Source organism: Parasteatoda tepidariorum, chromosome 4, assembly GCF_982258835.1.
Source record: "Parasteatoda tepidariorum strain Cologne lab strain chromosome 4, Ptep-v5.0, whole genome shotgun sequence".
In the NCBI taxonomy this organism is placed as follows: domain Eukaryota; kingdom Metazoa; phylum Arthropoda; class Arachnida; order Araneae; family Theridiidae; genus Parasteatoda; species Parasteatoda tepidariorum.
The window spans coordinates 106726223-106751949 of NC_141758.1; the positions used below are offsets into that span (position 1 = coordinate 106726223).

General features: G+C 28.7%; 1 protein-coding gene across 1 annotated transcript; it reads right to left on the minus strand.

Moving 5' to 3' along the window:
- ecd (ecdysoneless cell cycle regulator) lies at positions 1 to 25684 on the minus strand. Its single transcript, XM_016069961.4, has 13 exons — positions 25422 to 25684; positions 23617 to 23731; positions 21958 to 22045; positions 18579 to 18736; positions 17790 to 17931; positions 15297 to 15347; positions 13411 to 13539; positions 12463 to 12591; positions 10701 to 10890; positions 8509 to 8730; positions 6434 to 6535; positions 4392 to 4516; positions 1 to 383 (listed from the first exon to the last, which is right to left on the minus strand). Exons 1-13 carry the CDS (start codon positions 25615 to 25617, stop codon positions 204 to 206), a joined length of 1827 nt encoding a protein of 608 aa, XP_015925447.3. The 5' UTR covers positions 25618 to 25684; the 3' UTR covers positions 1 to 203.
- Between the last annotated feature and the right edge of the window lie 43 nt (positions 25685 to 25727).

A 25727-nucleotide genomic window follows, 5' to 3' on the forward strand; every position in this document is an offset into this window, starting at 1 on the left:
TTCAGAACAGAAAGTTTTATTTTTGAATGTAAAAATTTTAAAGTAAAATAAATAGAGTGCCTTTTGCTCTCACTTAGAATACAGAGTAAAACAAAAATGTAAAAACATCTGAAGACAACATAAACACAAATATATATTTACAATATCTTAACTTGGCAAGAAAGATTTGTTCACTTAAGCGAATGATGAGCAAATAAAATAATTCAGGATGAATCATTGTGTGGGAGTTGCATTCCCATTGAAGTGTAGAGAGTGCTGATGGGCCCTGGTACTCCTTGTTCACTCGAATAAGATTCCAAAATATTTTTCAAAGCATTCAAATCAACGTCCACCGGTTGGAAGTCATCGTCTTCCGAATCAATATCTGAATTGGCTAAAGGAGCCTAAATTACAAAAATAATTTCATCATAAAATACAAATTTGTAAATGAAAACTATATGCAGGATATCTGCTACATTTCAGATTTTCAAATTCATGACTAATTCTTAGAATTTTTCATGACATAACGAATTTTCATGATGAAAGAGCATTATAATTCCATTAACAGGGTTCATACAGAGATCAGAAGAAGAAATCCAAGGAGTATCCAAGTAGTCCAAAATCTTAAGGGCTTATCAAAAATTTAAAAACTTTGTGCAAAAAATAACTAGACAGTTTTTTTTTAAAATTAAAAAGCAGTTATTATAAGGAGCTTGCAAAAATGTATATTTTGCATATTTTTTTCTAGCCCTTTTGAAATGAATTTTGACTTTGTGAAACTTCATCAAGAAAAATAAATAAAGTTATCACTTTTACACATTAATACATTTTCCAGTTTCAAATATTTTAATAAATCTTGTTGAAGTACAGATGTTAAAGATTAACATAAAAACCTACCAATCTTATATTTTTAAATTCGAATACATAAGATAAGGCATTTTATACAAAAAAAAAAAAAAAAAAAAAAAATCACAGTAGCTTATTAATTAAGTTTGCTTGCAACAAGTAAAATTAAAATTATTTGCTGCTATTTGTCTCTTCTAACTCTTGCAATTAAATTTTTTTTCTTTTGAAGTTTTTCTTAAACTATTAGATTTTGACAGCTAAGTCATATCATTTAGTTTCCCTGCTTGAACAGCAAATTCATCAACGGACTTAGTAAGTTCATCTATGCAATGCAATAATCTAAGGAGTCTCTAAGGACAAATTTGGAAATCTAAGTAGTTCCACATACTCCTTGGAGACTTTTTTATTTTCAAGGAGTATAAGGAGTCTGTACGCAGCCTGCATTAATTGAAATGTTGCATTAACCAAAACTGTTATACTCTGAATTTTCACATTTATAGATTTTAAATTAAAAAAAAAACATATTAAAGAAAGAGGTGAAGCAATACAATAGCTGAAAAAAATACAAAAGCAAATATCTTTTGCTTCCTTTTTTCGGCAGAATTATATTCTGAAAATACTTTTCTTGTTCATCGGAAAGGAAAGAAATACTCCTGATTTTTCTATTCTCATTTCAGAATTAAAAAAAAAAAAAAAAAACAGCCAATGACTGGCTTGCTTCAGCTAGAATTTTAAATTGATAAAATTAAAAAAAAAAAATAATAATAACAAAAATTCTGAAAGCATGGAAGTTTAAAAGATAATGCGCTCCAGAATTGATGTTTTTTCTTTCATTTTTTTGAAAGAAGATAATTTTTAAAGAACATGATAAAAACATTCTATATTTTACTAAAATTTGACTGCGAGTAAGATATTGTTACAAATTCAGATATTCAGAACACTGTGAAATTAGGAGGGGGGGGGGTAAATTCCATTTTAAAGATTTGATTTTTCAGCAAACTAAATTCATGACTTTATATGATTTTTTTTTAAAAAAAAGAAGAAGTTAAAATAATGATATTTTATGACAAACTTTGTTCAAAACCAAAATTTATGACTTTCCAGGGGCGCAGATACCCTATCTGTGGTACAAAGCTTAACAACTGAATGCTATTCACTGATAATTTATGCAGTGTGTCAAAAAATATTTGACATACAACAATAACTAAAAACAGGGTATCTGCTACATTTTAGATTTTCAAATTCATGACTTTTCATGATTTTCCATGACTAATTCCAAGAACTTTTCATGACTTAAAGAAGTTACTATTTTCTCCTACAAAAGCACAACAATAAATTTAAAAAAGCATTATAATAACATTCATTGAAATGATAAGTATAACCATAACTGATATGCTATGCATCTTCATATTTATAGATCTTAAATTTAAAAAATAGAGTAAAGAAAGAGAACAATAGAAACAATAAAAAAGCTGGAAAAAATGCAAAAGCAAATACATTTTTTTCCTTTTTTTTTCTGCAGAATTTTATTCAAAAGATACTTTTCTTGTTCAATGGAAAGGAAAGAAATACTCCTGATTTTTCTGTTTTCATTTCGGAACAAAAAAGATTGTCAATGACTGGTTTACTTCAGCTAGAATTTTAAATTAATAAAATAATTAAAAATAAATAATAAAAATTCTTAAATCACAGAAGTTTAAAAGTTAATTCGCTCTAGAAATTATGTATCTTCTTTAATTTGTTGAAAGAACACCAAATTTTTTAAAGAACATGATAAATACATTTTATATTCTAATAAAATGCGACTGTGAGTGATGATTTTGTTAGGAATTCAGATATTCGGAACACCATAAAATAGGAGGGGGGGGGGATTCCATTTTAAAAATTAGATTTTTCGGCAGTCTAAATCCATGATTTTTTTTAAAAAAATAGTTAAAATCATGACAAATTTTGTTTAATACTGAAATTCATGACTTTCCATGATTTTTCATGACTTTCCAGGTGCGCGGATAACCTGTAAAAATAAAAACAACTATTTAACAGAAATGTCACCATAGTTTTGAAGGGGGAGGGAGAACTAAGCTTTGGGTAGCAATATAAAACTTCAGAAACATGTTTTCTAAAATGTGAACAAAACATTACAAAAAAAAACAATAAAAATTATTAATTTAAATATTTATAACATTTCAAAATATGAACTAAATTAAAAATCAAGTTAACTGACTCTTTTCTACTCTAAAATGTCCCCTACTTATTAAATTTTCAATTGGAGTAAATTTTGACTAAGAGACAATTAGAAGATTTAAAGCTTAAATTTTTTAATATTATTTAATAATCAGAACTTAAAAATAAAAATATTAAGTATTTCATTAACTTCGGATGCAACTAAGCATTAATTTGTGAGTCATCCCTCTGATCATCATTTTGAAATTTTGTGATTATTAATATCATTTTAAATAAACAGTATTAAGAAAGAAAATTAATTTTTGAAATAATTAATCTCAATCAAGCAAGATTTCATCTTATAAAAACAGTAATAATGTTATAAAATACATATTTTCTGAGTTATTTTCTAATTCAATGTTTATTATTTTAGCCACTGGATGGCACAGTTAAATTATGTAATGTATAATTTTTAATAAGTTTAATTTCACTGCTCATCTATCCTCCAGCTTGTTAAAAGCATTAGCTCATCAACTCATAATTACTAATTATGTTTAAATAACAAACAGGGTGTGTAGCCGAGTATTTCAACAAAAAATAAGCACATTTTAAACACTTTAAAAATATATAATTAGGATATGTGGAGTAATAAAATTTTTCTTCTTATTGTTGAAAGTTCTTCATGTTTAACATTAATGTTTGCATAAATTAAAACTATTTATACTTAAATTAACTCCAATCCAACTCTTAGGAAGAGCATCTTTTTTCTCTTTCTTTTATTCCCCTGACCCCTCACAAAATAAATTCATATTTGACCACAAGGAAAAAAAGGGAAGAGCATTCCTTTCGCAAAATTTTTCACTCCACTCTATTTCATCCGACAGCTGCATCTCAAGAAAGTAGTGATAACTTGCCAAAGGAAAGCCTCGGAAATGAACAGAGGCCATTTTAAAACCTGTCGACCCCCCCCCCCCCATTATCATGAATCAACCCACTGAAATTTCTAAAGGATTTTTACTGGCCACTAGAGCTAAGGTTTCAAGTTTTTCCTACACTGTCCTCCATCCCGTAGACATTTGAGTTTTCTTGTGAGGTCTTAAGAGTTACACTTTCGGTAGTTCACTTTCCCGACCAAACTATGCTGTCCACATTTCCCAGATTGCAGCTATACTTTGGGGATTGGAATTTATCATAAAAAAGATATGTGCTTATTCAGAGAAAGTATTTTAAGTTATAAGACTTTATAACAAAGTAGTGATAATCACTCTTTAACCATTATGTTTGAGTTTCAGAAAGTAAAGATCTGATCATTTACCAAACATTATTCAGGGTGGTCCATTAATTTTATTTTGCCCACTGTACATGGTATGAAAGGATATAAAAATGAGTAAGAAATTTTTTACCTTCTTTGTTGTCGGCTGTGGTAGTTTTTCAAAACTTAAGCCAATATTCGTTTTGGCGAGTTCTCGATCCATCTCCTCCATGTAAGACTGCATCTGTTCACTGAGAACTTCAGAACCAAGCTTTTCTATAAAAAAAAAGCCTTATTTTTTAAAAAATCTTTTTTTCTAAGTCTAAACTTCATCAAAGCTTTGAAAAATATTCATTAAAAATTTAATTTGGCTAACAAAGTACTATTGAATATATTGTTATGAATAAAATACAGTTGCAGGGTTGCCATAGATAAAAATAAACAAAATAGTAGCTTTTAGTAGCCTAAAGCATGAAAATAGTTGCCGAAAATTATGAAAATAGTTGGCTAAATAAGAACAAAAACTCACCATTAATAAGACTAAACTTTTATAAATAACTTAATTATCATATACAATGATCCATTTAGTAAAGTTGGTGGCAAATATGATGATTTTTATATAAACGTAAGTGTTCTCTAGCACTGAATTTTTATATAAAAAAATAGTTATTTGCAGAAAATTAAGTACTTTTAATTACTAGAATTCATTCAAAAAATACTTTTTATAAAACATTTTAGCAATAATTGATTTAGCATATATATATATATATATATATATATATATATATATATATATATATATATATATATATATATATATATATATATAGTGAAAAGTGATTACTCAAATTTGAAATTCTAGTATTGTAATATCGTATTAAAAATTGGGTTTTTTAAATCAAGCAGAATTTCGTAGTAATAACCGTTGAAAAGGCGGAAACAAAATAGACTTAAAATGGAATCTGTGCAAATTGAGCGCATTAAAAAGTGATGGCTCAAACTTGAAATTCAACAGTTCAACAATTTTTATTTTTTAAGAAAAAATTCATTGTGCTCAGAAGCTCTTGCGGGACACAGGTTGTCAAACCCATTAACACTAAAAAACATTGATGAACATCTATGAGTGCAGAAAAGTCTCCTAATAGTCTCCTTTTCTTGAAAATAGTTGCTTTTTTAGCCTTTTCAGGCAAGAAAAGTTGCCAAAGTCACCTCAGGCAGAAAATAGTTGCAAATAGTCGCATTTTAGTTGCCTGTGGCAACCCTGAGTTGATCTATTGTCTTGTTTTAATAGTCCCATCGCAAGTGGTATTCTTATAATGTCAGTAAAATCTGTTTAGATTGTTCTTGAAACATCCATCAATTAAAAAATGCATTTAAGTTAGTTTTGTTTTGAGTTTAGTAAATGTTGATACTAACACTACAGCAATTGATAAAACTGCTGAAGTGGGTGTAAAAGCTAAAGATTGAACCACATCTGCCTTTGAAATGATGTGTTCACACTGTAACAAATGGTGAAAATTGCCTGGTTTCTGATTATTTTAAATAATAAAGAAATGAGTTTATATGAATTTTTTTTGCCCCATTAATATCTTTGCAATAAAATTTTTGTTTATACTTTTATTAACTTTCAAGTCTATTATATTTCAAAAATTTTCAAGTTCATATATTTTATGCTGATCTAAATTTGTCGATTTCCAGTATCTATTATTTACAAGGAATGGTTCCATGAGGAACAATTGGCAGAGGTTAAACTATAATACAGAAATTTTAAAAATATCAATTAGCAAATTAATAATTAAGATATTGCTATTTATGTGGGTAATTTTCGTCGCACTAATGGACTATTGGCAACGATCTGGAATACATCCCTGAGGATGATCGGAAGACATGCCATGGCAATTTTGATCCTCTGCAGAGGGGACGGCTATAATGCTTTGGTAGCCAGACAACCTGTGCAAAGTTGAGCAGTTCTTGGTAGAAAAGTTAAATGAGGAATGACACGCACACCCTCAGTCTCTACGCAGGCTGATCAAAATGGTCACTCACTCGCATACTGACCGCAGCTAGTGATGCTTGACTTCAGCGGTCTACTGGAAACTGTATCTTTACTATCAGTTCACTGCGGGACTGCTATTTATGTAATTAAATAAAATAGACTCAAGAACACTGTCCAATAAATAAAACCTAACTGACCAGTACAGTTGTTGCTTAGAGAAACATCACCATCATCATCGTCAGAGTAGCCATCCATTGATGAACTCGAGCTATCCCCTGCCATTTCAGGTATTCTAAAATCTAGAATTTAAAAAAAAGACTCTTTTACAGCTAGACAATTACATACAAATTAAGTTTTGAAAATTGGTAAAACGCTTCTAAAAATAACATGATCTTTTAAAAAATATCATTTGTTGAGATAATTTAAATTCCCACAACTCTTAAAGCCTGTTTGGAAAATAAAACTAAGTTAAACTGTTTATAAATAAAGAGAGGAAAAAGCGATGACAATGATAATTTAAAACTCTTAAATTGCCTTGAATCATCAACCTTGAAGGAAAAAAGTGTTATTCACATCCCCTTTCCCAACCAGGAAAAACTATTTTAAGAGGGAAATTAGTATTAATAGTAGTTTATTCATGTCACACTAGACAGTGTGCGAAGCTAAATTTTTCAACAAAAAATAAACACCTTTTAAGTACTTTTTAAGGACTCAAAAAATATTTTTAATCACTTTCCAAAAAAAAAAAAAAAAAATTATAATTAGGATCTGTGCATTAATGTAAATCATTTTTCTTTTAATCTTAAAGTTCTTAATTTATAAACATAAAATCAATCAAATTCGAAAACATTTTCAAAAACTTTACATAATCATGATAAAATAACTAGTTTCTGATAATTATTTCAGAAAAAATTGTAAAAATCATGAATTTTTTGCAATTTATGACAACAATTGACACGGCAATTTTTTCCCTAAAAGATAGAAAATCAAGCACTTTTTACAAATCCTGAATAAAAAAAAAAAGCACTTTTAAGGGCTGACTCTATGGTAGAACAGTTTTATGAGAACCGATGCCGCAAAACCTTGGTACCTTCACACCCTGATCGAAGTCGTCACCCACCCACACACTAAACACAGGCAGTGATGCCTGACTATGGTGATTTACTGGGAACTCTGTTTTAATGATCAGTCCAATGCTGGACTACAACGGAAAGAATGAAGTTATTGTCTTATGTTAAATATAACTCAAATAATGTCAATTTATTAATTAAATACAAATGCAAAAAAATTTATTTTAACAATATACAAATTTAACTCACAAAAAATACTTTGAAAATGTTATTGTAACTACAAAAAGAGCCTTATGATTTTAGGGGAATTTAAACTGTATTTTGGAAAAATATCTGGCTTTAAAATTTTTTTGCACCCTTGTTTTGAACCATAAAATTATTAAAAAAGACCATAACTATTAAGTTAAAACTTTCATTTTTTTCTAAAACAATATACTTCTAAAGTTTATAATCCACCAATTTTTCTAATTTCAACATTTTTGCACTCGCTACCATCTATTTTTAAGAACATAATAAAAAAAATAAAAGAAACTTTCTGCAAAAAAATTTATTATTTCATAAAATTTTAAAACTCTTTAAAGAATTATTTTTCCTACTTTTTCTTTCAAGTTTAATCTTTATTTCAATTTTTAGTGTAATTTCCCCCCCAAATTTGTGTTAATTCTTCTATTTAAATTTTGTTTTGAAGATTTAGTGTCTTATATGAGCATTGCGCCTCTTTCTCCCCTTGTCATTAGAAATATGCAAACCCCCTTTTGATTTTAGATGCTTAAGTAATTTTGTCCCAAATAGATCAGGGTAAATAGCCAAATTATTCAACCAAAAATAAGCACTTTTCAAGCACTCAAATAATGTTTTTAAGCACTTTAAATAAAATCACAATTAGGTTTGATTTTTGACAATTGTCAAAAATCATGACATTTTTAATCATGTTGAACGGATGGCGTTTTCAAACGCTACAGACTGATAATAAACCGAAATAGATTGGGGTTGAATTAATTATGAAAACGTTGAATAGAACAATGTGAACTGGGACTTTTTGCATAGTTCTTAACAAGAACCAACATGGAAAAGGAAAAATCTCATTTCGGAAAAGGGGAAAATTAAGCACTTTTTAAAAAACGAAAATAAGCACCTTTAAAAATGCTACGCACCCTGCATATATACACACAGACATACAAAACACTGACCAAATTTCTTACCAAGTATTTTGTTGACAGATTCTGTAAAAGCGTCGGCATCAAAATTTATTTTCTGCTTCTTGGTGTTTTTAGGTGCAACACCATCTAATCCAGATTCCTGTTGTAGAAAGGTTTTCAATCCACCCGTTATGCTCTCAGCTATTTCAGCCGGTTGCTGTTGTTTTGCCATTTTCTCTAACATAGAATCCAACACTTCAGGAGTAATATCCATCCAACTATCATCTAAAACAAGATTTTCTTTTGAAATAAAGCCAGTCATTTCAAAAATACAAGTTCTAATACATCAGCGGGGAAAAAAAAGATTATCATACGTAAACACAATAAAATTCTAATAATGAACAATAAAGGAAGGCAAAAAAAACTTTGACCAGCGTGCATAGCCTCAACAAGAAATTATACATTAACAAAATAATTTTCAAAGACTTTACATGATCATGACAAATTAACTAGTTTCTGGCAAAGAACTCTTTTCTTGATTACATTAGCCACTATAAAAAGATCGAGAAATTTTGCGAAGTTCGATCTCAGAAGATGGAAAATGAAGCCTGAAATTGAGAATATTTTGCAAAATGCAGCAGAGTTGCACATGACTGAGTGCAAGAATCTCACCTAACCCAGATCAGTAGACACACATGCAGACCCATAAGTATTCCATCATTGGCGCTTGCATACGCTACGGATAATACGAAGCAAAAGCTGACACGGCAAAAGAAAAGAAACTAATTTTTGTAAAGGGAAAAATCAAGCACTTTTTAAAAGGAAAAAAACCCTGTTTAACGGCTTTTAAAAACGGAAATAAGCACTTTTTAAAAATGCTACGCACCGTGTCTTTTGTTCGCAGCAAATTTAATAATAGAATGCTTCATGGAATGAGAAGTATCAAGTTTAATACAAGATTTCAAAAAAGAGGATTGGTTTATTAATTGGTAGAAAAGGTCATTTCAAAAAGGTTGTTGAATAATGAGATGCTAATAGCGCAAAGTTTAAATGATTGAGATTCAATTACTGCAGGAAAAATTAAGCTGACATGGATATAATAATATAAACTAAACTCAGTGGCGTGACAGCCCATTAATGACCAAGGCCTACTGTGCCCATCTCAGTTTTCTTGACCTTGGGCTCTGGGGTGACGGAGCAGATGCTCCAGTCAGGTGGTCAGTCGAACGCGGAACCCCCAGTGTTTAGTTCCCAAGCATGCTTGGTACTCACTTATCGACCCACTAAAGGGATGAAAGGCTGAGTCAACCTCGCCCGGCCCGAACCAGGGGCATGAGGCACGGCAGCGCAAAGCGTTACTGCTCAGCCACATGGCGTCATATAATAATATACATGGATATAAAAAAAATACCAAAACTGAATACATAACTAATAATATGCTCACGAACAACATAGAAACATACTATATAACTTCATAAAAATTAATTAATGAATCACCCTTTCAAAAGCCACATTAGTAATCTAAATCAAACAGTTTGAATAGTTTTTATACATTTTGAAAAATACACACTAGCAAATTGCTTATCAACAAACTAAAAAATATGTTGTTTTTTTTTAAAAAAAAAGAGATAATGATAATAAATATGAGTTAAATAATTTAAAAATACCTTCACTGGTAGTGATTCTCTTTTTAAAATGCCTCATTTAATTAAGATTAAAGATATTTTCCAAAAAAGTAATGAATTAAGGTAATTTATAAATTTTTTTATTTGATGGCCAAAATAAGACAAAGAAAAAAAAACGATCAAATATATCATTAGTTTTATGAAAATAAATTAGCCCCTTTTAAGCACTCAAAAAATATAATTAATCACTTTTCAAAAAAAAAAAAAAAAAAATTCATAATTAGGATCTGTGCAGTAATAAAAATTACTTTCTCCTATTTAAACATAACAATAAAATTCAAAAATATTTTCACAAAATTTACAGAATCATGATAAAATAAACACTCTCTGATAAATATTGCAGAGAAAATTAATTCTGTAATTTAGAACGACAGTCGACACAGGAAAGAAAAAATATCTTTTAAAAGATAGAAAATTAAGCAATTTTTACAAACTCCAAATAATAAAAGTAATTGTAAGGGGTTTTAAAAAACGTAAATCAAAAATAAGTACTTTTTAAAAACACTACGTAACACTGAAAATGATTTTATAAAACACAGTTGCGTTATAAAAGAAATGTGCCAATAATACCATCTGGAGGTTTCAACTGCTTCTCTTTTTCTACCATTTCCTCGTATTTGAAATTCACAGACTGCAGAAGTTTTTGAATGCGCAATCCTGGATGCTGATTGCAGTTGTCTTTTCTTCTCAAAGAAGACACATAAAAATCTTGAGCTTGAAATAGAAGTCGCTGATATGCGGGGGTGCCTTCAATTTCTCCCTGAAAAATCCATTTCACAAGAAATATTAAAAATTACGATTAAATTTTACAATGAGAACTATGTAAGAATAAAGAAAACAATACAAAAAAGAAAAATTATAATTAAGTTTAATTATAATTAAGTTAAAAATTATAATTAAGTTGAACAAACCTAGAAGCAAAGGAAAAAAAAAAAAAGAAAATTTATTAAAAAAAATATAAGACAACCTTTCAAGTCACTGATCGAAGGGTCTGCCTAGTCATAGACATGAAAAAGAGACCCCCGGGTCTCATCAAAGATGGGCTACTAAATTCCGTAACTTTTAGAAGAAAAAAAAAAAATGATTTCTTAAAAAAAATATACATACTTTTTTTTAAAACTTATTTTGTGATAACTTGCTTTATCTTGGACATTAAGAATGAAACATTCATTTAAAATTTTATTTCATGAATAACTCTGAAGAAAACAAAAAATATGCACCTTTTAAGCACTCAAAAATATTTCTAAGCACTATATACATTAACAAAATTAAAAATAATTTTTTAAGACTTTATATGATCATGATAAAATAACCAGTTTCTCATAAAGAACTCTTTTCTTGATCATATTAGCCATTATAAAAAAATTATGAGGTTTTTGGGTGTGACCTATGACGTATGACCTAATGCAACACCTCCTAGAAGAAGGAAGGCCTCAGCACGGATCAATTTAGTAGTCCAATGTGACAAAGTTAACTGAGTAATAGATGAAAAATAAGAAAGATGTCATTACGTTTGGGGTACTAAGCTGCGCAGTGGTTGAAAATATGAAATATGTCATTTTGTTTGGACTACTAAAGGATATTTACGGTAACCCGTGCTGAGGCCTACTCCTTTCTAGGAGGTGTTGCCTAATGACAGTGGAAAATGAAGCCAGAAATTGAGAATATCATGCAAAATTCAATAGAGTTGTACACGAGAGTGCAAGAATCTCACCGACCTCAGCTCAGTAGACACACACGTGGACTCGGCAAGTATTTCATCAAACATGTAAAATTATTGGTGCTTTCATACGCTATGGACTGACGGGACATCAAAATAGATTGTGGCCGAATTAATTGAGAAAACGCTGAATAGAAAAATGTTAAAAGCATGCGTTTGCATAATACGTGACGAAAATCGACAAGGTAAAGAAAAAAATCTCATCTTCGAAAAGGGAAAATTAGGCACTTTTTAAAAACGAAAATAAGCATCTTTAAGCACTTTTGAAAAATGCAACGCACTATGATAAAAGGTTTAAAGACAATTTATTTTATTAGTAAGCAATCTAATTAATCTGTAAACAGTAAGAAAAATTAAAATTAATGAGGGATAGTGTTTTTCTGTTAAATATTCAAGGCACAATTCTTAAGAAACTTCTTTTGCATAACTGTCAGTTGTAATATAATGAAAAATGACAATATACATATGTGCTTTCTGATTTTAAATTCACACATCTATTTAAATTCATGCCTTCAAAAGTAGAGTGAGTCCTCTAAAGTCGCTAGTTTGGATAACACAATTCAGAAGGTTAAAAAAAAAATTGATTTACAAACCATCAAGGGCCTAACTCACCCGAAAGTAACCTCTATCTTGAAGGCTTTTTAAGAAACGCTTCCATCTAACATCCGAATTATAATCAAGTTCATCATCTGTTGCTATCAGTTTATCAACACCAGCAGCCAAAATCTCAAAACCACATGCCTTGAAAATAAAAGAAATAAATTTAAATTAATGCTATTTCTATAATGGAATTTTTTTTTTATTTTTTTTAAAACAACTTTAAAAACATAATTATAATTATAAGCTGCTAATAAAGAGAAGGAATTTAAGCAGAATTGAAATATATCTGATGATTTTTAACATGTCATTATTTTAAAACCTCATTTAGAAATCCCTTGCAAAAATATTTACATTAAAAAAACCCACCACAGAATCTTTTTGCTATTTTAGCTTCATAAAAATTAAAGCTATGTTGATAATTATAAATTTAAAATTATATTGCACATCTTCTTACAGAAAATTTATATTTTGATTTAAATAATACTATTTTCTTTTTTTGTGTGTATAATCTTCAAATTTTAAACCTTTGCTAATAATACATTAATAAATCTACAGAATGAAATTCTTCATAAACCGTGTTCACTTTACAGCCTTTCTAAACCAAACCAAAATTTATAAACTTGACAGTTATTAGTTCCATTGCTTTTGATAATAAAAATCCCCCCCCCCTGTAAATAGTGCATACTTAACTGCATATTTTTGTGTTCTAATCTATTTGAATTTAAAATCTATTTTAAAATATTAATATTGATCTGTTTCAAAAGTTTCACGAGAGGTGAAAACATAAAATTCTACATAAAACAAAGCTTCACAAAGGGTAGACGATAATTCTTTACAATTTTTTGACATTCACTCAAAATAAATAAATATTTTTCATAACACTGCAAACTTTTCAATGATAATAATTAATGTGCTTAAAAATATTGATGTCGTATGATAATTGAAAATTCTGTATCTCACCAACTTCATGCCGAGTTTGCAAGCTTTCAACTGTGCACTACTGGGAGAAGGGAGATTCCAACCGGTTCTTTTGTCCGGTTCATATTCCTGACTGGATAATTGAGCATACAGGCACCTTGTGAATAAAACCTAGAAAATGCAAATATGCAAAATTATAAATACTTAAGAAATTAGTAAGTCTTCAATATTTGCTCTAAACCAGCTGCCAATGCCAAAATATAATTTTCACATTTATATGCTAGTATAAAATAAAAATGCATAACTAGCATTAAATATTTATTAGTTTTATGCAATGGAATGTTAACAATTCAATATTTCTCGCAACATAATAAAATTTTAATAAACATAAATTAGTCTAAATAACATGAATTCTTTACAAAATACAGAAAAAATTCCATGGGTTCATTTGCTATAAGTATTTTCCTCACAAAATAACTGAATAAAAACATTTTCAATTAAGAGAAATATATTAATTGAGATTTAAACTAATGAATTATTAAAGAATTTTCTTCTTTTTAACCTTTAACTTACCAATTATTTTGTAAAAGATTGAAAAAGCCCCTGTGTTACCTTGAGCTGTTCAGTTAAGGAGTAAATGGCAATCTAAACTCAATTTTATAACATATTAAAGTTAAAGAGATGCTTAAGAAATATTTCTACATGATTAACTTTCGTTAAAGTTGTACTTAACTGTAATAAAATTCATACATAATTGAAATTCGGCAAATCAGATAAAAAAATAAAATTAGAATAAAAATTAAAGGAAAGCAACTGAAGATATATATAACAACTGGTTTTTCTTTTAAATTTTAAACAATGTAAAGTTGAATTAAGTACAGAAAACAAGAGGAAGAAAATGACAAGATTTCTTGAATAGGGTGTGTAGCCAAATTTTAATACGAAATACGCACTCTCTAAGAGCTCTAAAAATATTTTCAAGCACTTAAAATATCATAATAAGTATATGCTCACCATATATATATATATATATATATATATATATATATATATATGTATGTTAAGACACTAAACTGTCATTGTGTAGAACTGGGGCTCGATCCCAGAAGCTGAGAAACAGAGTAGGCTTAAGGCCTATCCAGCTTGCCTAGGAGGTAAGGGCGGCCTGTGCTGGCCACAAACAATTATGCTGTTGGTCATAAAATTGTGGAGCCTAATCCTCCATGACCCTCCTCATCCACAGCGAGCTACTGCAGGAATGCATTATATATATATATGCACACAAACCCACATATATATAAACATATACAGAGAAATCTAGATTTAAAGAAACTTTTTTTCCCCTAATGGCTAGACAAAAATTTACAATAAATTTTAAGAAGCTTCAGGCACAAATCACAACACCATAAATTACAATTGTGTTAATTTCTTCTTTTAAACTGAAAACAATTTATGTTAATAGTATTATTATTTGCAAGTTAAACCTTTCTTACTGATTTCTTTCTTGGGCTCATAGGCATAGCGTGTTAAGGGGGGGGGGCACACTTTTTGTTTTTAGAAAAGTTAATTTATTTTAAGCTTTATGTATATATGCATATTTCTTTTATATATATCTATATTTTTATATAAATGTAATTTAAAATAGACAAACACTTTTCTCAAAACATAAAGTGCGCCTCCCCTCAAAGCACAAAGTTTTTAAGTATAACTTTATTAAAATGATTTCAAATTGTGCTAAGTATGTGTAAGAATAAACATAATTTTTACAATATTAATAATCTCAGATTTGAAATTATGGACAATAGTGCTGCTGACAGGATCCCTATAATGCCATTTTTAATTCTTTCTACACGCGATCTATATCTATAACATGTTATTTTTATAATATGTTTTTAAATTTAGTTTAAATCAAGAATAATTTCCTTTACCTCAGTCATTACACAAGTCTCCGGAGCAAAATATTTCATGGCCATACAAGCCTACAGACATGAAAAAGGAAAAAAGAAGAATTTAACAGCAATACAATAAACAATAATATGATATAAAATTAAATGCAAACTAAAAAAACAAAACTGTTTATTTATTATAGCTTCATCAATCATAACTGGAAAATTTTGTTTTGCACATAACTATATCATTTTTATAGACGCCAAATTTAATTCATTATCAACAATGGTTTGACAGCCCAGGGTGGGCCTTGGCCTTCTCAAGTTTTTTTCAAGCTAACCATTTTCCTGCTAGTGCTTTTCTACAGTACAGGGTATTTCCTTTAATACAGGGTAAATAATAAAATAAAATACAATACAATAATAGTTAATACAGGCTTCCAACATATTTTAAATAAAGGGGAAAAAGAGAACCATTTATAATTATATTCATTAACCACAATAATTTATTCACAGGAGAATGATCCCACAGTACGTTAGTCACAAAACTCAAAACACTAGTAAATGCACTCCTAATCATAATCAATTAAAAAATGTGTTACTACTTTTTAAGCATTTCAAAACAGATCAAATTTCTTTGGCATTGTAAACTTTTTTGGCATTTTCAGACAAAGCAAAAAAAAAAAAAAAAAAAATCAAAAATGGAGGGAAATGATAAAAATGCAAAATCTCGGACTATAATCCTGATAAATTTCATTATACAACGAAACCTGCAGGAAGGACCACTTCTATTTACAACCATTTTAGAGAGGCACGGAATTTTTTCCATAGACTTTATATTGAAGAATACTTCCAGGAGAGACCATTCCCAGCGACTGGGAAAACATCTGTACTGAATGAAAAACTACCAAGACAAATAAGTAGATTAAAATGTATTCTAAATATTTGTGTGAGTATCTTATTAAGATAGTTCTTTTTGACGATAAAACCTTATTTTGCAATCAGAGGGCACTAAAGACGATGGTATCAATGATTTATTTCTAGAGTAGAAAGCTAAATTAAAAAAAAAAAGTTTTTTTTTAAGAAAAAACAAGTGTCTCAAACAAACTTCTTCTCCTCTTTTGAAGTCAACTCATTTTTATGATATAAAATTAAATGCAAACTTAAACGAAATTGTTTATTTATCATAGCTTTATCAATAGGGATAATTTTTATAGACGCCAAATTTAATTCATCATCAATGGCATGACAGCCCAGGGTGGTCCTTGGCCTTCTTAAGAAGTTTTTCCCAGACTGACCTTTTTCTTAATAGCGATTTCGAGTTTTTAGTAAAGGTCTTCTTCTAGGCCATCTATCCATCTCAAATTCGGCCTGCCTCCTTTTTTGGCACTGAAAACTCTTTTTGTGGTACGGTCTTCATCCATTCTGATAATGTGGCCTGCCAATTATATTCCTTGTTGTTTAATAAAGTTAATAATATCTGAAGTTTAATTTAGAGATCTGTCTTCTCATGATGTCAACGGAATCGGCATTTCAGCACCAACAAAATAACGCTGAGTTAAAACAAATTCGTTTGTGAAAAATCATGTACTTTCGATAACAATTTTGAAGTCAATGCAGGTAACTTCTAAGAACGGCTAACCTCCATCAACGACCATTTTAATGAAGAATAGAGAGTGGTGGCTCCCGAGAGGTTTCTCTGTACCTTAAAAAGTATACATGCTGAAATTGAACTTTCATTTTCACAAGAACGGAATGAAATATGTGTACAGCAAAAGCACAAAATTATTAGCGTAAAATTTTATTCTTCACAAAATAAAATCGATCAAACAATTCAACTTATCTTTAAGATTACTTATGGATTATTTACTTTAAACTATAACAGCTGTCAATTACTGTTACACTAAAAAAAAAAAAAATACATGGATTACAATGAGCAAGGTGGAACTTTTGTAATAAAAACTGGCATCGTTTCCAGATTCGATTGAATCGAGATATGGCTTAAGGGTCAAATTTACTGTTAAGTCAAAAATTTGTAAAATTGAAGGGTGTTACAAACACATGACAGCAAAAATTAAAGGTGAAAAAAAAGGAAAACATAAAAAAAGCAATAAAAAAATCTAAATTTAAAAAAAAAAAAATACTGGAAAAAAAAAGGTTAAAGAAATAAAATGTAATAAGGAATGTCATGCAAAAAGGATTAAAAAAAAAAAGTGAGACAAAATGGAAAAAAAAAAAAAAAAAAAGACAAGGAAAACAAAACGTAACAGATGAGGAATGCAAAAATAAATAAAAGCATATGGGAAGACAAAATTAAAAAAGGAAGAGGAAAAGACAAAATGAATGAGAGAGAAGTTCCCTAGCATTGCTAAGAGTAATAGTACATACAGTTTTGGAAACAGATTAACCTACTGAGTAACAAACAGATGTTTGAGGCATAAAATACAAATTTAAAATAGAATGAATCAAAATAAGAATCTCAAAGCAAAATAAAAAATTACTTTTTAAAAGTATCTAACAATTTTTTTTGCCAACCTTAAGATCAATGGGGTCTCTGAGGTAAAATGCTTTGACGGCAGGAGCAACCAGTTGAGGGTCTTCTTTCAAAATAGCCGCAATCGAACATGGTACATAGCAATGACTCCTATGTTTGAATTCATCAATTTTATGAGGATATCTAAGAAAAAAGAAAATTAAAGATATGAAAATCACCCAGAAAAATACACTAATTCAAAATTACAATCATCAACACATTAATTGGAGTTTCGATGGTTGAAATTTTGAATCATTTACTTCCTTTTTTCCCCTTTGTAAAAAATTTAAATTTCCTCTTAACTCTACACAATACTTACATCTTTAACTAATATAATGACTGGCTAAAAATTCTTATTATTTGTGTTTGTAATAGATAAAAATTGTCAATATACAATTTTGTTTAATTATAATAAAGTCTTTTTTAGCTTATATCCTTCCTGCCATCCATATTTCATACACTCAATCAAGAAACATAAAGTCCGGTCATATGACCGTCTATGGTAGAAATATGTATAGATTAAGTGTTGGTATGTTAAGTGTTAATGCAGCTGAACTATCATCTATATATAACCCATAAATTGCAATTTGAGAGGTCTGCATTTTTAAAAGACAAAATTCTCTGCTTTTCCCAGTTTGTAAGGAAAAATTCAAAATTTCCTGTTATTTAAGATGATTTTTAAATTCTCTGTATTTTCCAGTTTTTCCTTGTGGAGTGGCAACCCTGCTTTTACTATACAGAATAAATTTGGTGCCTAAAAATGGATTTCAAATTATTGTAAAACAAATTACCCAGATATCCTGTTTTGAATAACTTTTCGAACACTGTTTGAGGCTTTTGTAGTGGAGGAGAAATTCTGAATAGCTGTCAAAGCATCCAAGAGAGAAGGCGTACCACTTGGTAAGACTTCAGAGGGAATTATGTGCAAGGAGCCTTGATAAATAAATACCTAAAAAACAAAAATTTGTTTACTTTCTATAGGATTAAGATTACCATCAACAGAATAGATGCCTTTCCCTGCAAAAAAACAAGACTGAACATTGACCACAGATAATCAAGAGATTACTATATTATTGACAATTAATAAGCATATGTATTTCAAACAGCATGAAAAGAAATTTATTTATGAAATATAAATTTTTTAGATTACTAAGTTTTAATAAAAAGACATTAATTTTTTGATGATTTGGATTATTTTTACAGATATTCAACAAGTAAATGGATAGAAAAAAATATCAAAGATATAAAATGGAATATTGAAATTCTAAAAAGAGGTAAACAAGATAAAAGAAAATCAAGCAGCACACTTTCATCTAAGACCTAAGCACCACGGCCACATTGCCGCAGAATTTGGAGTTGGCAAAATTTAAGACAGAATGGATTAACCCAGTTTAAACCGTCCTGTCCAAAACCTATTTACTCAAATTATGCCAGAATTAAAAAAAAAAAAACATTGCGAAAAATAAAATTTTAATTTTTGAACAAGAAACAAATTGAAGAAAAGTTTTCGTTTTATTAAAAAAGTTTATTATTATCTTTAATATTGCATAATTTATCATGCAAAAACATAATTTATCAGTATCAAAAACATATTTATTCAGATTTAAAGTTGTTCAATGAATTGTGGAGCTTCAAAAATTATATATCTTTTCCTATTATAATATTTTCCTTTAATAAGTTAAAGTGAGTCGTATAAAAAACATCAAATACTTACTAATATATGTAATTATTATGTGTACAATGGTTACACATGTAGAATTACCTTTTACCAAAGGTTTAAGTTATCGGACACTTCAAGACAGTTTAAAACAGTAAAACCCATGTGTCCTCTCCAAAACCAGTTTAGGACGCCCAAAACCCAAACCCTTGGTTCCTTGAATGTGACAGATGACAAGGTAAATGAGATAAGCAGAATAAAAGTTGAAAAGAATGAAAAATAGTGAAATTTGAACATTTCTTGCATTAACAATTTTAAATGCTACAAAAGGAAAAAACATGTAAGTTTTTGGTGCTGTAGGGAAAATACTGCTCACGCTTTAATGAAACATTATGTAAAAACTGCTTTTCAATGAAACATTAATAATTAGCAATAAATTTGAAAAAATCTCTTTGAAAAATTCAGATATCAATAAATAAAAAAATTCACTAAAAATCAATAAATACAAAACTTCATAATTACTTTTATTTAATTCATTTTGATTCAACAACATAAAAAAATTAATACAATTTAAACTTAATTGGAAATAGTGTGCAATCAAAATAGGCAGTTATTAAAATTTGTATTGAAAATAATAAATTAATGGAAAAATGAGATATCAATAAAAGAAAAGAAGTCTGCAATATAGAATCTATGAAAAAATTTTAACAATAAAAATTCCTCAGAATGCAAATTTGAAGAAAAATACTGTTGCAAGTTAACTTTGTTACACATGTAAATAAAAAACATATCCTGACTTTTCCAGAAAAAAAAAAATTTCTGACTTTTTTAGAGCAATTTTACAGAATTTCCTCACTTTTTCAGGGGTCTGTCCATGCCGAATTTACTACCGTTTAGCGGTACTTTCACAAATTCAACTTTAGGAAAAACGGTAGTTTCACAAATTCAATTTTAGGAAAAACAGCAGTTTCGCAAAATACTTTTTCTTAAAATTTTATTTTGTATCCCTTTGGAAACGATAAATCGATATTTTTACAATATTTTTGTATTGATTTTTTAATATAATTTTTAATTTTTCACAAATTAAGTCTAAATTTTCACAAAATAGGTACCTTTCAGAAAAACCTATACAGACCCCTGTTTTTGCAATCAGTGCCATAAATTCCATTATGAATTTTTCACGGGCTTTATTCTTAGACACAAAATATACTACAAAACACTTATTCATCCCATTAAAGCTAAATCAAAATAAAATAACCTATTGTTTAGAAAAATTATTAAATATAAGGCATTTCAAATGCAAATTTACTCACTTCCTCCTGATTTTTTGTGTGTTTTAGTTAAATCACCTGATTTTTTAAGATCGATAGAATTCCTTGTCCTGCGACCATCCCCGCTAAAACAATACACAACTAGAACAGGGTGAAATCTTTTAACTGTTTTGTTTTCAATATAAATATTTGCTTCACAGGGAGACATAAAAAGCCCGGAAAGAGGTTGAATCTGTTTTACTTTCTAATTAGTTCGGTTTTGCACGTATGTTTGAGGAAAGAAGAAGTGTCTTGGCACTCTTCAGAACTAGGTTTTGTTTACATGAAGAAAAAATATGAGGCATATACTAACGTTTTGGCCTTAAGTTCGGTAAAATTAGCTACATCACTAAATGAAAAGCTATCAACCATTTTTCAAAGTCAGGGTTGGAGTTTTAGATGTCCTAAATTGGTTTTGGACAGGACATGTGGGTTTTACTGTCTTAAACTGGCTAAAATTGTCTTAAAGTGTCCTAATCCACGAACTTTGAAGTCTGAAACCATTGTACATAAAATTACATATATTAATAAATATTTGATATTTTTAATACAATTTGCTTTAACTTATTAAAGGAAAATATAATATAATGGGAAAAGATTTATAAGTTTTGAAGCTCCACAATTCATTGAATACCTTATCCTTTAAATATGCTTTCAATGCTGATAAATTATGTCTTTTGCATAAGGATAAATAATGTAATATTAAAAATAATAATAAACTTTTTTAATAAAACAAAAACTTGCCTTCCGGTTGTTTCTTGTTCAAAAATCAAAATTTTTTTTTTCACAGTATTTTTTTAAAATTGTGCAAATTTTAATAAAAGGGTTTTGGGCAAAGGGGTTTTGGACAAGATAGCTTAAGCTGTGGGATTAATCTATTCTGTCCTAAACCTTGCCAATTCTGTCCAAAGTGCGTGAAAAACTCGGATGGCAAAAATGAGCCTTCTTATAAATAGGACGCCTGTTAAAAACAGTTTAAAGATATTAATTTTTAAATTTTTCTTAAATATAACTTAGTTTAATTTTGATATTTAATTCTTTTCATAATTAATATTAGCTTATCCAGGAAACAATTTTCCTTATCAATTCAAACTTTAATTTAAATTTACAAAAAAAAAAAAAAAAAAAAAAAAAAAAAAAAACAATTTTATTATTTCCAGAATTACAAAATTGATTTTAATTTAATCAAGTATATCAGCTTACCCTGTTCTCACTTGTATCTGGATTCAACCATTTTGGTAAACATTCAGCAGCTTCAATAAGCAAAAAGTCTCCATCCTCATCTTCGATTCTGCAAATTATACATAGAACATAATAATAATAAAAACATAAAGGACATTAATGGGAACCTGACAGCTGCCCACATCATATTAAAAATCAATTACTATTGAATAGATTGTAAAAGCCATTAAAATGAAATAAATTAAAAGCTAATATTGGTATTTTTTCAACAAAACAAAAGCTCCCTAAAACCGGAAGATATTTAGAAAACTTCCGCTGTAACCCTCCACTTATGTTATGCTTACAAGGCGATGAAGAGACTTAATATTCTAGGAAGTTTTATTATTGTGATTTGTGTTTACATTTACGTGTAGAGTTTCACCAATCATAAGAGTTTACTGTACTTTCTAAATTCTAACAGGTCATGAGCCATAAAACAAATTTAAATAAATTAATATCACTGCATAAATAAAGTTTAAGGTTTGCTATGTTTTGAGTGCTATCCCTTATTTGGATATATTTGTGTAAAATAGTGCTGTTTGTTATTTATTGGGTAGCCATCATAGCAAGCTTGCGAAGTCCATTGTGGCAGAATCACAGCGACAAGGCGACATTGTTGCAGAACGTTTCAGTGTTTTTGCACAAAATTTTTTTCTTTTGAAAAGTACAAAAAAAAAGAAAGTTTATTTTCAATTGAAATTTAAACGTATTATTTGAATCATGCATTTAGATATTCACTTTTTGACGAGCTCAATTCACGGCGATAGTATTGTAAATCGATGTAATGTTTTGATTGTATCATCTGCAGTGTTTGATATTCATGTGGATTTTAAATATTTTGATATATTTCAAACAATAAGTAAAATTCGAATCGGGCATTTGAATATTTACTTTCTAAGGCAATAATTCAATAGCATTTCTGACAGTTATTGCTATTGATTTCTTCATAGTTTTTAAATCCGATATTTTCTTATGATATTAAATATTACAACAATTTAATCCTGAACCGAAACAGGCACTTGAGGATTCTGATTCGCTTGATTTCGTCCTTGAACTTTTCCCGGCTATTACTACTACAGATTTCTTGATTTTTAATTACTTTTTTTATCGTGATGACTATTTACAAAATTTAATAATTTGGAAAAAACAAAATGTGAGAATATTATCCATAATATAAAAATAAACAATTATTACATGTTCAATTAACATATAACCTTTAAATTAGTAACATATATGTTTGTTATTATTAAAAGTATCATGCAGAAAAATATTGGTGCTAGATATTGGTGTCGCAGATAGCTCAAAAAAATCTTGTAGAAAGTTAGATTGAAAGAAAGTGTTATATTGAAAACACTCTAATAATATTAGATGGTGAGTTCCTTCAAGCTTAGGCGTAAAACTTAGCGGGAAGTATTAAACCTGAAGTCTTTTGACCAATTTTACACCCCTAGCGCCATCTGCACTTAGTTTACGTGGTCAACCATCCATAATTTAAATTTTTTTAATAATTGATTTCTATTTAAGACACTATCTTAAAGCACTTTCTTTTTAATAGCCATCATGTGGTAACTAACAACTGCTAATTTTGTACTTTATAATAGCAATAAAAACATAATGAAAATAAATAAAGCAAAGGCTTACTGCACAATTAAATTTTTATCCTTTTCAGTTAAGTAAAAGAGAAGATAGACTATGAACCATTCATCTTCCACGTTATCTTCAAAACAGGTCAATCCTTCAAGGTGAGGTACTGTAGCTATAAGGCACAATAATTATCAGAAATAAAATTTACGTGAACTAATGAATTTAAGCGGTCAAGAAAACACACTTTCTGCAATTTCACTTTCTAAAATGAAGCAATAGCTAAGAATAAATGCAACAGGTATATGATTACTTATATATTATGAAAACAGAGGTTTAAAATAAAAACTATAAAAGAAAACAATTCATGGATGAGTTCCATTTGAAGTTTGTAAGGTACCACAGATTTAGATCCAATGGTTAAATTCTACAGTTAAAATTTAATTTAAAAATATCCTCACACTGCTTAGTCAGAATGTATTAGTGTAATATATACATAGCTGCCATCATGGATAGGAAAAAAATGTATTAAATGTTTTACAAGTAGGAAATGTTTTGGATTTTACAGTCATCAAAACAGAAAAACTGTAATATTTTATTTCCTAGTTATCATTGACATTAAATATACCTGAAATTTTATATATTATGTTTACTCATAGTTTTGAATAGTAATAAGCATTTAATTCATCAAAAGTAGTAAAAAATATATTTTTAAAAATTTATTTAAAAAGAGAGTTTAAAAAAAAATAAACTGAACATTTTTGAACAAAAAAATTTTAAACTGATTTCTGTAAATGAATTTCTCTTAAATATGTATTAGTAATACTTATTTAAATTATCAAGCAAGTAATAATATGAGCAAAAATTCTATTGCAATAGGGATTTTTTTTCCGGAAAACTTATGCAATTTTAGGAAATTTTCTAAAATGCAAATAAATCCAAAAGAATTTTTATTAAACCTGTAGACCAGGAGAAACTGGCAAAATCCAGTAGTCTACTGAAAAATCCAGTCGAGTTGGCAGCTATGTTGATACATTTTACTTATCTTCTCCATCCTATAAAGACACCATGGTTATGGCTTATAGTTTTTTTTCCTGAGGATATGAAAGTCAAGAAAAAAAAAGAGATATTGCGATGTTGGAAAATTCGCTGCATTCGTTAAAATTGAAGAATTCGAAACAAGTGAAAATTTCTACCCTTTTTTCAAAATCAAATTGATAAAAGTTTTAAATATTTTATTAAAATATTAGACTACAATGTATATTAAGGGGATATTTCCATATTGTGATCCCTCACGACAATTACAATCACCAAGGTGCCAAATAGATCTTAAACTTGCAATTTTTAAAAATTAAAAACAAGATGTTTGCCTCTGGGACGACTACAAGTTATACCTTATGAGTTGGTCCCTTTCTGTCATGTTTTTCTCTTTAGTTTTTCAGTTTGCTTCCTGGAAGTTGCTAATTATTCTGCCACAGAAATTTCCCAAATTTTTAAAATGCAATCATTCACTTTTTTAGTTTACAGAGTAAATATGCTTAATGTGCATTATTATGCTATTTTACATAAGTTGCATTTTCATACCCCAGATATTGAGACTTCCCACTTTCAACGACGTTTGTAACCAGTCACGCGAAAATTGTTAAGTATGCATTGTTCTACTGTATAAATATGTAGAATATACAGGTTCTACTGTATAATTATGCATGTAGAATGTATCTAAAAAAAAAAAAACACTTATCCCTGGGCGAAAAAACTCCACGTGGGCTGGATTTTTTCTTATTAACCCAGGTGTTTGCGAACCTTTTAGGCAATTAAGAACAGTTGGTTTAAAAAAACAGATGACATAAGTTGTTAATGATTACCTATTTCAGAGACATGTAGATTGAATGGTTCATTTTGCCAAATGTAACGTTCTAAAAAACCACGAATTTTATTAACATAATTTTCAGCAGCTATTTCTAATTTATCGACCGTGTTTAAATTGCTATTAATATCCTCATGAATTTTAGGAAATAATTTATAAATTACAGTATTTTCAAGTGATCGACTAGTAGCCATGCTTAGTATTTGTTAATTGTAAAAAGGGATATGTTTATTACAGATAGAAAGCGTTTTAAGATGCCTATTTCTGCTTAACATGGATCGATAATCTTAAAGTTCAAAAATGT

What these genes read in the sequence shown, in the direction of transcription:
- ecd (XM_016069961.4), bottom strand. Translation starts at nt 25,617, where the DNA reads ATGGCTACTAGTCGATCACTTGAAAATACTGTAATTTATAAATTATTT. An exon ending in TCTACATGTCTCTGAAATAG is followed by an intron (nt 23,732 to 25,421) that starts GTAATCATTAAC and finishes TGTGCCTTATAG; the next exon opens with CTACAGTACCTCACCTTGAA. An exon ending in ATCTGTCAACAAAATACTTG is followed by an intron (nt 6,536 to 8,508) that starts GTAAGAAATTTG and finishes TTTAAATTCTAG; the next exon opens with ATTTTAGAATACCTGAAATG.